The 17146-nt window shown below is 39.9% G+C and overlaps 1 protein-coding gene across 2 annotated transcripts in view; it reads left to right on the forward strand.

Moving 5' to 3' along the window:
* capn15 (calpain 15) overlaps positions 1-17146 on the forward strand; it is a 57013-nt gene that overhangs the window by 19795 nt on the left and 20072 nt on the right. For both annotated transcript variants that reach the window (XM_015375116.1, XM_015375114.1), the window contains exon 2: positions 5576-7202. In XM_015375116.1, coding sequence (XP_015230602.1) covers positions 5598-7202 — 1605 coding nt within the window. In that variant the 5' untranslated portion in view covers positions 5576-5597. The remainder of the gene's footprint in view (positions 1-5575; positions 7203-17146) is intronic.

Raw genomic sequence — 17146 nt, forward strand, 5'->3', positions numbered from 1 at the left:
TCGGCATTTTACATGCTTTGCCGATACGCATTTTTTTGCCAATATCGGCGTCCCGATCCGATATGTGGATCGGATCGGGACAAGCCTAGTTTGTATCCATCTTGAGGATTTTATGTCCCTGCTTTGATATCTGGTTTAAAGTGTTTCTAAAAAATATTTATAGTTAATTGAGAGAAAATGTGGTTTTGTTTCTAGTTTCTAGTTATTTTCGTCTGATTACGATCCCTGCTCTTGGTTTTCATAAGAGTTCAGCAGAACTCTCAAAGTCTATAGAAATAAAGAGAAATATAATTACTCCTAAAATGAATGAGCAAGTTGATAAATATATATTGAAGGAATGGCTGAACAATTATTTAATTTTCATCAATTTCATCAATCAATTTTTTTGCATTTAGTAAGATTACACTTCTAGAAAAAGTTCACCGTGCAACACCAGTCACTGCAGATATTAATTTAATATATTATCATTGTTGATTGTAAACATTGTTTTACAAGTATTTTCACAGCTTGAATTTTGTGTGTTAACAGACGTTCCCTCCCACAGGGGATGGTTCAAATTAAAGCAAGTTGAAAGTAATTAATTTCATTTGTCATTGTAGTTGTGAAACCATATCCCCAAGTCCTGATTAATGTGATAAAAAATATTTATTAAAATAAAAAAAAACTTTAACTTTATTGATCTCACATTGAAGAAATTGGACTCTGCATTTAATTCATCCTCTTGGGGAGCAGTGGGCTGCCCAGGGAGCAATTGGGGATTAAGCATCTTGCTCAGAGAGCCAGAGTTGCAGTCTGTAGGAGTGGGTTTTGAACTCACAACCTCAGGATTCCAAGCTCTATGCCCTTACCACTAGGCGGATTAATTAGGATTTGCTTCCATAATTAATCAAAATCACTAACTGCCAAGCAGGATACATATATACACACTGGTTATTTATACGGGTATGAGATGGTCTGTTTTAAAATGCAGAAAGGAGGTGGATTTGTAGAAAATGGCTCAGCACCCAGTGTATAATCCCATCATAATCTCTCTGAGCAGCAGAGTTGCTGTGTTTTACCCGGTCCTCTGTCAATGTTCATATCCTAAACAACTAAGAAAAAATAAAAAGCACTGAAAATATATTTTAGTTGTTTAGATGCAGGTGAAAATATTAGATCCACTGTCATTCCATTATATTTTTAAAACATTACACATGTAACTAAAAACGGAATATTAAATGTTTTCTTTTCATGTGCTTAAGGAGAGTCTGCCCCCGCTGCCCAGGAAAGGTATGACACTTTTCCCAGAGGCGCCGGGCTGAGAGCCAACCTTAGAATGGCTCTGCTAATGACTGTCGCACAAAGGCCAAATGTCTCACAGTGAGGCTGGAAGAAACTGGCAAGGCTCGGCTCACTTGATCTCTCAGCAGAGTTTAAATCGTAGACGGAATCCAAGCCGCCTGTCATATGTCTCGGCCCAGTGATCATTATCGGGGGTTTTGCTGTTCACACTGCAGCATTCAGCTGTCCTCTGCCCTCTCATAGGGCACCTTTATCTGAAACCTAACAGCTTTCCCAGAGAGATCTCACCCATTTAGGTTTCTCCAAACTTTTAGAAGTTTTCTAATTTCAGTAAAACTTTAAGCTCATACCCTTTAAAATGATCTGCTGAATTTCAGAACATCTTCATATGGTGAAGCTTTGAAAGTAAAATTCTCCCGGCATAAAACCTGCTCCTTAAGTGAATGTAAAGCAGCAGCAGAAGCTGAATGGGCAGTGGTCTGCACAGAGTACTTCAGTGAAGAGCGATTAGGTGTCTTGGGGTGAGGTTTGCCTTTGCCGTCTCCCTCTTCGCTAAGCCACCTGGCTACCAGCCCAGGTCTGCAACACAGAGGAGCCGATGAGCTGAAGTGAGCACTTTTAGTTCAGGCCTCTCCACTTAGCATAGAGCCAAGGACAAAAGGTGTGTGTGTCTGTGTGTTTGTGCACACTGCTATAAGGAAGTTAGTGGAGCGTGAACAACAAAAACATTCCTTAACAGTAAGTGGGGTCCAGGGATCTCTAGCTAAGGTGGTCCAATGCAATACTTCATCTCAGTACATTAAAGTATCATTAAAATATTTATTACAGTAACCCAAGTCAGAAGGATCTACACATTTATTTGACAGATAATTACTAGGTTTTTTTTCTTTGTTATAAAATACTTAACGAAATCTAATATTTTACAACGTATTTGATGAAGTTAATATTTCATAATGCGCCTGTAGTTAATTTTGGAAGGTTTAAAACAGAATTATATAGAACCTTTAATGTATATATGATGCATAAACATTAGGTATTTATTTAGACAGTGCCCATAAATATTAGGGAATAGACAGATACATTGGTTGATCAAAACCTATGGCAAATATTAGTTGTTTTCTTGTATTGTTATTGACCGACATGTGCATAAATTTGCAGATTCATTAGTCTAGTCATCAGCCATGTAAGTCACTACATCTGCTATTCATTATTGATATTTCGTTAGATAAGAAAAATGTTTTTCTGTTTGAATTTAGACTTTTTTTTAACATTTTGTTCTCCCTGTGAGATTGCTATTGTTTAAATGGATGAAGAAGATGGGGGAAAATGGGCCAAACATATCAGTTTGATTGATGTCAATAGTAATCTGTATCAGCTATGGGCTGGAAAAAGTCATACTGGTCGCTCTTTAATATATGCATGTATTTATTAATGTAGCTATATCTTTAAGAAAATCCAACTAATTTACTAAGGGGGAAAGGGTGGGGCCAAAAAAAAAAAAAAATATATATATATATATATATATATATATATATATATATATATATATATATATTTAGTTTTAATAATATTAGTATATTTTATTTTAGGTAAAGAATGATAATGTTTTACCTAAAATAAGAAAATCCGTAAACATGAGACAAAGCTACGGAAATGATTAGATGTTAAATAAATATCTAGTGAAGGATAAAATAATGTTATTCATTGAAATATTAGGTTAGTGTACTTTCATAACTTAGGGATAATACATATTTTGGAAAGCAGTAGTACTGTAGATCGTCACTAGGAGGTGAGGAACCGTGCTAGCGTGGTGGTAAGGAACCAAGCTCGGCACGGATCGGTTTCCAGAGAGTAATGTAAATGGGGCATAAGTTTCAGTAACACATAACCCGAATTCAATACAGATGGAGAAACTCATTTCTCTGGGATCCCATGGAAAAACATGGCAGGTGGGATGAAATGAAGTGTTATAAACTGGTATTTGTTGTGATAACAATAATAGTGATAGCAAAAAACAACAATTTAACAGCTTTTGTTTAGTTATATACTGTCGGTAACAATATGGCTGCTAGCGACCAATAAACAATAGCTTAGGATTAATGTGCAGTTTGAATGCTTTTGATGTTAACCTGGGTAGTTGACCCTGATGCCTGCAACAGGACGGTGCCTTGATCTTGTTGTGGTTTTCCTACCAAAACATAAAAGGTTGTTAAATTTAACCAGTTTAGAATCTCCTGTTAGTTTTGCCCCAACATGTTTCCCTCTGGGATCAACTTGAAGAGCAATGCAGCATCCTCACCCTTAGCACCTCGTGCTCCACTTTGGTTATATTCCCGCAGTACCTTCTCTGAGTTGGTGTTCACACATGAGCAGCCTGAGTGACAGTGACATTTATGGGCTTTTTTTTTTTTTCTAACCCTGTCCCTTCCCTTGAGGCTGGGCTTTTTTTTTCCAACTTCACTCCTGCAGAGTTAAAAGTATCCAGCTGTGCCGCTCTGCCTCTAAAGAGCCCAGCTACACCCACTGTCGATACCTCAGATTGACTGAGCTGCAGGCCCGCAGAATGAATCACACGTACAAGTCAGTCTACAGGATGGATGCATCCCTGTCTGTTTTGTATTGTTAAATTTATTAATAGCTTCTGGCTTTAGCGATTTATTCCCCAGATGGATAGTTATAAAAACATGCTCTCAGAATTAACATACTCTTCCATTCAAAATCCACTGAGGCCTGCAACTGACATGACCTTAAGCTGATCCTTTCTGCCCCGTGTTAAAATTCACCAAGCGGAGAGAAAGGTGTTAATATTAAGTACAAGAGATCCTGTGTGTTTTTCCCAGTCTAATAAGAGTCAGTCAGTGAGACTCCGGCATTTCTACTCTTGCATTCAGAGGCAGGCAGCCTTCGTTCCTCTCCTACCCTCTGGCTCCTCCTCTCCATGTGCTGTCTCCCTGACTCTAATCAGGTGGCCATTGTATATGGATTTACTGCCCTGTATGCCCCCAGAAGGCAGATTTGATTTTTTTTTTTTCCTCTCCTGCACTGGCTAATCTTTGCCTCTCCTAGCCTGTTTTGCTTTTCTAATCCTGTCTTTACTTCTACTCCAGTCTCAGTGACATGTAGCTCTGTTTTTAACTTTAGTTTCTGGAAGCACACATAATCATTGGGTATCCAACATTTTCCTACAAAGATGTTCCTCTTTACTCGTCCTTGCCACATTTTATAATATTGCGAACACCAGTTAATATTCTTTGAATTTAATGATGCTCAATTTTATTTGTGCATTCTCTATTCTTCCTTTTTCTGTATTTAACAAATTTGTCCTTGTTAAATACATGGACAAGGGGTCTTGTTCACGAGTGAGGGACGGATGGACCGTGAGATCGATAGACAGATCTGTGCGGCTTCGGCAGTGATACGGTCTCTGTATTGGACCATCATGGTGAAGAGGGAGCTGAGTCGGGGGGGCAAAGCTCTAGATTTACGGACCAATCTAAATTCTCACCCTTACCTATGGTCATAAGATCTGAGTAATGGCCAAAAGGATAACATTGCAAATACAACCAGCCGAAATGAGTTTCTTTTGCAGGGTGGCACACCCTTCGAGATTGGGTGAGGAGCTCAGTTACCCGGGAGCAGCTCAGAGTAGAGTCGTTGCTCCTCCACGTCGAAAGGAGCCAGCTGAGGTTACTTGATCAACTGTTCAGGATGCCTCCTGGTCTCCTCCATCCAGAGGTGTTCCAGGCATGTCTTATTGGGAGGAGGCCTCATGGAAGGCCCAGGACACGCTGGAGGGACTATGTCTCTGAGCTGGTGTCGCCTCTAGGTCCCCCAGAGCAGCTGGAGGAGGTGTGTGTGGGTCTGGAAGTCTGCTGCCTCCACAACCTGGCCCCGGATAAAATGGACAAATTTGGGACTCAGAGTGCATTTGTCTAACACCAGAATAGATCTTAGTTTGTCACCAATATCTGCCAAAAAAATAAAAATGATTCGTTTTAGAATTAAATTATTAGGATTAACGAGTTAGAGAGAAAACAATACATTTTGCTGACGTTTTATTACCAAAATACTTTCCCTATTCATCCCCTTAACTCTTATGCTACAAAATAATATGAATTATGATAGAAGCGCAAAGCAGTATGTAAAGGATTGCGCAAAAATTTTCACCTGAAAAATATGGCTCTAAGATACTATATCCGTATTGTGAAACAACGTCCAAACAACGTCTGATGTGTTTTCTTCATTTAAAACGCCCTTTTTGTGAAAATGGAACTCTGTGTTTTCTGTTTTGCAGCCATTCCCACTCTCCCGGCTCCATGGCTGCAGCGGTGCGAAGCAACGAGTGGTCATGTGGACGCTGCACGTTCTTGAATGCAGGTGCGGCGCCCCGCTGCTCCATCTGTGAGGCGCCGCGCCAGAAGCCCGATCTCAACAAGATCCTGCGGCTGAGCAGCACTGAGGAGCACCGCTGGGCCTGTCCACGCTGTACACTCAATAATCCACAGGGATCTGGAGCCTGCTCAGTCTGTGGCTTCGGTCCGTCTTCCGCCACCAACACCCCCCCTGCGACAACCTTAGCTGTCACTGCCAATGGCCTCCCATCTGCTCCACATGAGCCCCCAACTCCAACAGTCACCCCCACAGTACTGCTTGAGCCCAATGGACAGCATCCGGTTAAAGAGGAAGTGTTGCGTCGATCTGAGAGCAACGGAGAAGTGATTGGCTATGAAGGGCAGAGCCCCGGCTGGGCCTGTGCACGGTGCACACTCCATAACACCCCTGTGGCACTGTCCTGTTCAGCCTGTGGTGGACCCAGGAAACTGTCTTTGCCTAAAATCCCCCCAGAGGCACTTGTTGTGCCTGAAGTGCGTACCCCTGTCAGTGGGTTTCCTGTTCACACAGCTGGATCAGCACCCCTACTCATTGACCTCACTGATGAGTCCAACACTCCCTGTGATCCTCCAGAATCTCCCCAAGTTTCTTCACAGGGCCTCTCTTCGCCTTATCCAACATTCCCCTCCCTCCAGAACAACCCTGTACCCCGCAGCCGGAGGGAAGTTCCCCCGCCGGGTCGCCCGCAAACCCAAGGAACCAACAGCCCCAGCCCAACCTCCCCGTCAACGGCCAGTGTGCCCCCCCAGCCAGGCCCACAGCGGCTGGCCAAACCCAAACACGCACAACCCCAGGAACCTTCGTACCCTAGCAAGCGCCTCAGCATCCTTGAAGAAGAAGACCACCCATTGACACCCCACCTTACCCCACCAGCTAACCCCACCTGGAAGTGCCCTAGCTGTTCTTTGCCCAATGCTGTTAGCTCAGCAAAGTGTGAGACCTGCAGATCATCAAGGGCCGGTGCTGACCTCATCGACCTGGTAGGCTGTGAAACAGTACGGTTTACTCCAGCTAGCCCATCTAGTCCGGACTTTAGCACCTGGTCCTGCTCCAGATGCACCCTGCGGAACCCCACAGGGGCGGCCAAGTGCTCAGCTTGTGGTTCTTCCAAACTGCATGGCTTTCAAGAGCAACAGAACCCTCTGCCCTGCTCTTGTTCACACTGTGGCCTCCCTACAGGGTCCGGCTCTGCTTCATGCTCTTGTCCACCATCCTCCACCTCATCGGGGCATAAGACGCGAAAACAGGCCCGGTTGTTCCCTTCCTCTGCCGTTTCATCCTCTGGTTCCTCCACATCATCTAGCCTTCAGGAGAAAGCAGGACAGTGGAGCTGCCCTGCATGCACGCTTCTCAACGACGTCAAGGCCAAGAACTGTGCGGCATGCCACACAGCGCAGCAGTACCTCACCCTTCGCAAGGTGGTGAAGCCCCTGAAGAGGAGGGAGAGCATGCACGTGGAAGCTCGGAGACGGAACGATGAGGGCGAGGCCAAGGAGCTTTGGGAAAACATAGTCAGCTTCTGCAGAGAGGTAAGAAGAGCTTGAGTTATTGCTGATCGTTTTATAACCTCCTCTTTAACAAGATTATTTGTAAAGGTGGCTTTCTAATATCAGTCCAACATCTGATATTATTAGGCCCATGTCATCTTCCTGTCAATAGAAACTTTACTGAAATAATATAATTGTATCCTCCTCCATTTCTTTTTGATTTACTGTAGAAAAATGCAGTAGAGAAAGTTTATCTGAAATTCAGATAATTTTAATCTTATAATTCATCTCATTATGCTTGGCTCAAAATATTGATTTATAATGACATATCTGTAGTTCTCACATTGCCAGTCTTGGACATTGCTTGCATTGCCATCAGAGCTGCTTCAAGCTTGACCCAATAAAACCAGCGCATAATGCTAAAATATTCTAACAGCATTTATAAGGGCTGCACCTTATCAGAAATTCCTGTCAAGGCGATTTTTCACTGAGGATACCCTTGGTGGGTAGAGTAACACTAGTACTACAAAATAAGCAAACTAAAGTAAAAATAAATAAATAAATAAAAAAATATATATGATCATTATTATTATTTTATTTATAAAAAATGTTTTCTAGTAACATCATATTTATGAAAATGCAACATGCTTTACTCATATGGGACTATTTACCTCTGCCAACCATAAATCCTCCATTTTGTCAAAGCAGCGTTTCACTAATGATATGCCATAATGTAAACATATTGGATGCAAAGCATTACTTGAAAAATAAAGGCATATAAAGCCCCCCCACCCACTCACACACTCAAACAGCTTCCCACCAACAGGGAGCATCTGTCTTTTATACCAAATAGCATATAATGCTGAACACACTTAAAGCATGAAGATTGTATGTTTAAAGGAAATCTATTTTCTATTACTGCATGCCAGTACTTTATGCCTATCCCTAACATTATGCTATAACAGGGAAATTTCTCCTTTAGAAACAATAAATATTCTTAATTAGTGCTGGCAGTGCTAACTATTTCTGGCTGTTTGTAGCTTTGTTGACCTTGCCCACAGTCTGTCCCTGCTAGATCAAATCTCTCTCCTCTTCCTCATTAAATCCACCTGCCTCTCTTCCCGCTACTCCAGTCACACTTGTGGAGCAAAACAAAGATGATGTTTTGGTGCATTTAGCTGCATGCACTTTGCGTAAAATCTTTGGAGCATTTTTGGTTTTGTGTATTTTTTTTTATTAATTTCCACAGGCGAAAACACAGTGAACCCTCCCACCCAGGTCCCCTCATGGCTGATCACATTGGTTGATGTCGGGGCGGGCCGGGGAAAATTAAGAGATCAAAATAAAAAGAGCTGCATTCTTATATCATGTTGGTTTTAAAATAAGTTTGCTTATACATTAGTTAGGTTGATTGAATAAATAAATATGAATACTTTATTGATGGCATTTTGACAGCACTGGGCTGGGCCTAAAATGTCTGTCGCCCACAGGGCATTGTGCTGTACGTGTGATGGCCAGTCCAGCTCAGGCATTAAATAATTTTTTATACATTTCTTGCTTAAAGGCTTTGTGGTTTTATTCTTGTTGTGATAATCAAACGTATTTAAGAGTTTAACTAAAGGTGATCATAATTGGAGTTCAGGTTCTTAGTACTATTAACTGAGTTGTGAAAAAGTATGAAAATGGTTTCAGACTCTTCATTTCCTGTTGACTATAAATAATTCCATTCATTCCATCATTCAGCTGGTCCATCTGTACATCATTGCTCAGCCATCACTGCTGGTCGGTCAGTTCGTCCCTCCATTCATCCATCTGTTCACCTTTTCATTTGTTTCATCCATCAGTTTGTCCATCAATCAGTTTTTCCATTGATCCATATATACATCTCTGGTCCACCCATCAATCCCTCTGTTTGTCCATCTATCCTTTTTTCCCTCCTGTTACTCCATCCATCCGTCTGTTCTTCCATTTATCCGTCAGTCCAGCTATTTTTCAGTATTTCCATTTGTCCGTCCCAACTCTGATCTGTTTGTTCAGCATCCTGTCATTCATTCATTTATCTTTGCATGAAGATTGTTTGTATAACCCTCTATTCATTAATCTGTTCAATATAACCATCATCTATCTATCCTTCCCAAAGATTAAACAAAAAAACATATTTTAAATCTAAAATAAAATATATTTTTTCTGTCTAGTAGGGAATAAACTGTGATTACGAAAATGTGTCAGGACTCTTAAACGAAAGCACAGGTGTGTGAAGCTCTGCTGATGGGGAAAGAAAAAAAAAACCCTCTTGATAAATTGTAAAGTCCCGCGGCTGTCTTTGGTGCCTCTGTTTTAACGTAGCGCACCCAGAAACATAAACAGCCCGGGCCTTGGATCTGTTGCATTTTCACTTTGGTCCCAGATACAGGGTAGATGAGACGAGTTCAAAGCTTTTCTCTACTTCTTACACCGGCGTGTTGGGGTGTCAAGGCTGTCCTGGATCAAATAACAGCTCAGAGGAACTAAAACCAGCAAGTTCAAATCAGGTGCTTTAACCATCAATCCCTCAACGCAGTCGGTTTTTTTAAGGATTAATCCGAATTGCTGATTTTCTAATATGTTTATGTTTTACTGATTTTACTATTTATAGCATTTCCCAAGAAAGGGTGCATCCAATTTAAGCTTGTTTAGTGCTAAATCCTACATATAAAATGTTTTATCCTACATTCTAAGAAAAAACGAAGTCCTGTGAGAACTTTAAAAAATAAGAAAGTCTGTATACTCAGCACGTTATGACGTTGTGTCGAACTGAAAAGAGAAGTAAAGAGAACATTTCAACCCTCTTCTGAATGTTTAGACCCTCTTGGGTTTACATTTCAAAACTGTTTCTAAACCAGCTAATTAATCGCTGAAGAAGACACTTTATCCACTGTGATTATTTTAAAGAGGATTAATTGAGTCGCCCAGATACAATCGCCAAAACTAAAAAAAAAGGGACAAGGGTGCAAAAGAAAAAACAGATGGGAGATATGCATACTTCTGTCATCAAAAACAGCTTTTTTGTTTCATGAAAAGTTTAAATAATCAAAGAATTTCTTCATAGTAATTGTCGACTAAAATAAATGATAATGTATGTGAATATTAGTTCTAATGAGTTCTCACAGTTTATATAACTGACAGAATCAAAGAATATTCACATTCATTTTAAAGGAGTAACAAGTCAGAAATGTTCTGTAAAAATAAGCACATTCATTTTCATTTGTCTTGACCCACTTTGGTGCAGCGTGTAGCCTGTGTTTACTTCCTGGTTCCCGATCCAATTATATAAAAATTCCCAGATTACCAAACAGGACAGCAGACATTACAAATTTGGCAGCAAAAGAGCAGCAGCCTGCAAATATGGAAGCTAGAAAGAAAAACAGACCAGAAACATCTTAGATGTACCTAAAAAAACCTCTGAACCCTTCAAATATATCTGCACAATAACTTACTGTGGCTGAATGATCTTCACTCTTCATTTTGAACATAGCTGCGTTACGGCCTCATCTCTCTTGATTTAGCCACAGGCATGACACTCTTCCAAGAGGAAGGAGAGGAGGGGGAGTGGACGGCCTTATCTATTCGAGATGTTGTTCTGATCTCAAACACTAGTTGTCTTTTTTACTTATTGCTCCTCTTTTAATTATTTGCAGCTCTTCATTCTTACCCGTTCTTTACCTTCTCACCTGCCATTTCTCACCATGAAGACAAGCTGTAATCAAATGTGACGCCTCTTTCTAAATACAAAACAGGATAGATGAGCTGGGGTTTTGTGGCACAGAAAAAAAACAAGAATAATTGACCTGTCAGAAATGTTGAACATCCAACTCCAAAGATCTTAGGCTCTGGGAAGCTTCCTGAAACAAATTATTCCTGATGTGATTGTCTACTTTTTACTGATCTTTGAAGGACAGAAACTAAGAATTACTCCCAAGTTGTTGCAGGCATCATGCAGTGTATATCTCACTTGTATTTTAGCTCTGGAGGCACATTTTCCCTTCATTTAGTCCTCCATTTTGTTCTGGTTCTGGTACTAACCCCACTGTCTCAATCTTTCTAATTTCAAGGAAACGATAATAGCTTCTGTGATTGCTTCTGTTTCCACTCGCTTTATTAGCCAAATTTATACATTCAGCAACCAAAAGCTAAATCTACAGCAAATTCTGAGTATCTGTTTTTAATTTCTAAAAGTTCCTTTAGTACTGAAGAATCTGTGTCAAATCTCTCCTGCCTTTGAGGAATCCTCGGACTACTTTTATTCCTCTAACTGTGTAACAGCAGACCTCTTAATAAAGGAGAAAAGTAAGCATATGGGACGGAAATGTTCAGTACCAGTCAGATGCTTGTATACTATTATTTCCAGCTTGAAAGTAAATATTTTTATAAGACTTTTAAAGATGCATTTTTTCCCAGTTTAATGAGAAGTTTTTATGAAATCAAAATGCATGTGTATGAAATTTAATACAAATAGTCTCTGTCTTCCTTCTATAGACAAGACTTTGAGGTATAGTCTATAAAATTCCGTAGATTTGAGGCTGGGGCCATTTCAAAAACACACTATTGTACATTCCTAATATGAAACTATTTGTTGCTGAAGTCAGTCTTTTTACACTGAGGCACCTTGTTGGCCAGCTAAGGGGTCATTTGGAGCATATACTGAGTTTAGAGATGCACCGATATGATGGATCTAGTCCGATATAGGTATCTGAAAGATACATTAAAAAACTGATGTTTACCGATATTATACATTATAAATTTCCCTATCCTTTAAATACTTTTGACATCAGTGCTCACATTGCTTCACTACTGGAGTTACGACCCCCCAATCCTGAGCTACATCACAACCACTGTCACGTGGCCAAACAAATAACAGGGACCAATCCCACCCCCAACCCCCTTCCTGAAACATATAAAACAAAATATCAGCAACATTGAGATAAACATTGGTTGTTAATATCAGGCGAGTGATACTTATTAGACCAATGCTGATATTCTTAAAAATTACCAACTTTGTCTAATATGAACATAAATTGCGATGTACTGTGCATCCTTCTGTTGTTCATATATCACCCACACGCTCGGGTCTTCTAGAGCTACATTTCTCCTGTTAATTAATAGTCTCTAGATAATAATAAATTCTTACTTTTTTCATTTAGTAGGGGGACAATATTTAACACAGTCAGATAAACACAAATCAAATGAACATTTTGCCAAATAAAACAAAAAAAAAAATCGCCATCAGAGCCAGCGGTCCTTCACACACGGCTATGGCGAGAGAGGGCCGCTGAAGACGGGCTGCGGTTAGCCCAGTCTGCCATTAGCCTCAGAGTTCCGCTGATTGCCGCGGTCCTCTCAACTTGGAATTTTTTTTTTATTACGCATTAAATCGGTAAATAGACCACATAGTGACACTTTAAAGTTTAATATTCTCACCTTAATTTATCTTAAAACGTACTTTTATTGAACAACAGAAAAGAGAGCTTTTAACTTTATACTCTGAGCTCTGTGACCGCTCCATTGAAAGCTGCTGCTCCCGCAGTGCATGTTGGGACAGCTGTTAATCTCGGTAACGGACAAGTCTGCACTGATGCATTCTCGATAAATAGCGAGGGGTGAGAGCAACATCTGGGGACTTTATCCATTCGGTCTGCTGTTCTTGTGAATTGGAACAGTACTAGGGCTGAGGCTGATGACATTTCGTGAGCACACAAGCTGCTAAATCATATTTTTTTCCCATGATTTTATCTCACATAACATATTGTCTAATAAGTTGGTCCAATACTCACTCTACTACAATAAAACCATTAGAAACATCAATAAACAAGCATTAAAAATACTGGATAAAAAAAAAACCATACCATTACCACCACTGTAGTATTCTGAGGAAATATCAGTTACTTACCTGGAACAATCTTATCAAGTTCAAAAACATCTGTTTAATTTATAAAATCAGACATGGTTTAGCACCACCTCCACTATGTGACTTTGTACAGTTCAGATCCAGTGAGGTCAGGGTAACCAGAGGGGCAGTGAGGGAAGACTGCATCATTCCCCGGAGAAAAACAGCCTTTGGTCAGGCTGTTTTCTCCGTAAGAGCATCTCAGCAATGGAACACAGTGCCAGAAACCATCAGAGACTCTTTGTCATTCTTTTCATTCAAAAAGAACGCAAAAAAACGGCTTGTGGAGAGCCAAATTTGTGGGCACTAAGCTTTTCTGTGTATTTAAATAATTTATTATTATTTTACATGAATTGTATTTCTTAACCATAATGGTTTTTTTTATGTAATTGGTATTTTTAATTTTATCTTGTGATTTTATACTTGTGTTTATTTTTAAGGTTGCCTTTTTTATACCTGGCTGGGGGACTACAGATGAAAATTAGCACTCCTTAGCTAACTCGGGTATATTTATATTGTTTTAATGTTGATTAATGTACACTGTCCCCTTTCAAATAAACAATAAATAAAAAAAATAATAAAAACAAGTACACATATTGAGAAACGGCCAAGGTAAGGTTGATCTAGGAAGTAGCAGCCAAATACTCCCGCAGCAAGTGTAGCAGAGGAGAGGCAATGCTGAAAACGCCGGGCCAAAATTACATCCAAACATTCTGGCCGGGAAACTACGTTGATCTCAACTCCACCAGCAGGCAGCCCACTGTATAATCAAATTAAATTTCTTTTTTTTTTTTTTTTTAAATAGATGACATTCATAGTAAAACAACAGGTTTGGATATAGTATATAACCATCACAAGTGCATCATTAAGTTAATTTAGTGTAGGAGAAAAACATGAATTATGATATTTGGGTTTTCGTGTTTGTTTTTCTTCTGGAAGCTTTAATGTTCGTAGATCAAAAAGCAGATTGAGGTCCTTTGTTTAGCCTTTCAGCATCTGATTGGTGGGATACACTCCAACAGCTGTTTGGAGACAGAGATGCCCTCCCTAGCAACTACGGGGTAGGATGTGACATGCGTTATCTTCCTGCTTTGTGTGACCCAGCTTCAAGCTCAGGTCTGGCTGAGCCGAACCTTTTATTAGGTTGTCATGGATATGTACTCCAGCCTGTCGGAGGTGGCTTTTTAAAAACCTGATTGTTAGGATCGCTCAGTCTGAAGCTAATGAGACAAATCTGATTAAACGTGAGGAAGGTGCAGACACTGCAGGGCTCGGAACAGTTTGGATTTAGGTAGCAGGTGCAGATTTGCAGGATTTATGTGCATGACTGAGTATGTGGGGCCTGTTAATACACCGGCATTGCACCAATCATCTCATGTTTACAATGATGCATGAAGTGAGCATTAGAATGCATTATTAATGGCTTCTTTGAAAGTCACAGGGCAAGGCTCTGTAAGCGTGGGAGGGAGGTTGACTCAGTAGGAAGGAAGGATATCACATATTCTCCTCTCTTCCCCTAATTTGAGTCTTTTCTCCTCTGAACTTATATTTTGACTCTCTTAAGCTCTGCTTCTCTGGGCTCTTCAAAGTGATTTTTCATCTTTATTCCTTCATCTTTTATCATTTCTGTCCCCATATTCTCATGTGGGTTTTTTTTTTCTCCCCGTAATTCTGCTAATATCTTCAGATCCCCCCCCCCCCCTTGCTGCTTACTTCCTCCCTCCAACTCCTGTATAACCTTTCCCAACAACTTCCTATAATTCCCCAGAGTTGGCAACAGAGTGTGTCTTCTATGTGGTGTGTGCACTAAGGTAAACATGGGCCAAAAGCCTATATTTAGCAGCGGAACAAGACAAGAGAGGAAGAGGAATTCTTCCCAGTTGTGATTTTAATCACTAACGGTATAATTTGATTCAAATAACGCTAACCCTAGCCCAAAACGGTTTGTACAAAATCTTTCTTTCCCCGTTTAATGTAAGGCTGAACGATGTGGCCAAAACTTATATTATGGCATATTTCAGTCAACACTATATCATTTTGATATGGATATAAACAGTGTAAAAGCCTTAGAAAACTGCCAAGAAAGCCCACAACAGAATCCTGTACAAGCGTTTTAATATTATTTTGGCAAATACATGAAACTTCTCCAATATTGTTTTTTTTTAAGCTACAAGCTCAACAGATGACATGCCCATTTAACAAAGTGTTTATCTCTCACTACTCATATTTCTCAGTCAATGGCTTCTCTCTCTCTTTGTCTGTTTTTTCTTCTTTTATTGTAAAGCTTTGTTTATTGTGCATCTAAAATGGGTTTAAGCACCATGACGTGTTCTTGGTACATTTTACTAGCTTGAACCAAGTCTTTATCTTGGCATGAATTGTCTCAGGCAAAACAAATCAATCAGTTTGCACATCCCATAATGTCACAGCAAGGCTCTTTTTCTGTAGTAACAACTTTGTGTTCCCCTCTTGTCTTATTTTTCTACATGACTAGCTGTAGCTTTGTGACCAACATCGTTCCTGCACTGTTAGAACGCAACCCTCTTTTTATGAGATTTAAAGTTGGAGACATTTGCATTTGCTGAATAAAGAATAAAGATCTTCCTAAACAGGATGTTTGGCCTTGGGCTGAACCAATCATGATGAATTGATTATTGAAATGATCATAAACTAATTTAGTAATCAATTAATCGTTAACTGGAGTATAGAGACTCTAAAACATGCCTTTAGCTGACAGAGCAACTCACCTTGGAGCAGCAATTTATACCTAAATTGTTAAAAAAATACATCTAAACATTTTGCATTTAACATGGAAAAAAAACAAAGCGTTTTCGTCTATCAATATGCTCTATCCACAATTCGTCTGGTGGAAAAATTACATATAAAGTCTTCTGTAAAGGTATAATGAGGATTTTTGTTAATTTTTAAAAAGACCGGCTTCTTCATTAAGAAAAAAAAAATGCACATGCACGCACCCTAGAGGGAACGCTTATTAAACGCATTTTAAAAAATGCACAAGCCCACTTCTCCTCGTGTTCGCTCTGTTTAAAAGTTGCTGTTTGCATCCCTCAGACAGGCTTACTTTCCAAAAGAAGATTTTCAATTTTCCCACTATGTCAGACTGACCAAAGGTAAAAATGGCGACGAGCACATAGGACGGCCTTACATAGACATATAACCAGAATGATTACCCACTTATTTTGATGATCCACCTGGAAAAAGAACATCTTCCATTTTACCTTAGAGGAACCTTTGACTACCTAATTATTAATCGAAAAAATAATCAACTTAATCAATTAGCAAAATAATTGTGAGTTCCAGCCCTAGTTTGGCCCCAATATAATGTTGCTAAGTATTACTCCTGTCGAAGCTGAAGCGGCACAGTTTACAGCTGCAGAGCACCGGCTCCCAGTCTCTGGTAAATATTATCGCTCACATAATCAAAGTGCTGCGACTCTTTCTGTTTGGTTCCAATGGCGTGTCAGAACGTCAGTCAGTGCAAACACTGTAAAAACAGACAGGAGCGAATATACAACTATCAGAAATAAGGTCAAAAAGAGTTCACCTTCTGCAGGACGATACTCAGGATAAAGCTAAAACGAATCAGAACAGGATATCCATTTGTGTTAAATGGCCTATTTAACTCTTTCACCCCCATCGTTGCCTTTCTCCACCTCTTAGCTAAAAATGCTCTATTTTCAAAATCATTCCTGTTATGATGTCATAAGGGATAATAAGCTCTCCAGAGCGGTCTGAAGCAGCCCATCGGTCAATCTTCATTTAATGTAGTATTCCACGCTTCCAGCAACTCTATAAGAACTCGGACTGGTTGTCATGGTTGCAGATTATTGGGGGGGTGGCATTGGGGAGGACGCAGCGTTGCAAGGCCAAACATCTCGTTCAGAGGAGGCCTGAATAAGGTAAAGGCTGTCTGTCTGATCTTAGAGGAATTTTCCTGCACGAATGACAAAAAAGTATTTTTATTTTCAAACGTTCATTAATATTGACCTTTTAAGCACTTCTGCAACCATTGTTAGCCTTTTACAATGAAAGAAAGAGAGAG

Source organism: Cyprinodon variegatus, unplaced genomic scaffold (genome assembly GCF_000732505.1).
Source record: "Cyprinodon variegatus isolate N-32 unplaced genomic scaffold, C_variegatus-1.0 Scaffold113, whole genome shotgun sequence".
NCBI lineage: Eukaryota > Metazoa > Chordata > Actinopteri > Cyprinodontiformes > Cyprinodontidae > Cyprinodon > Cyprinodon variegatus.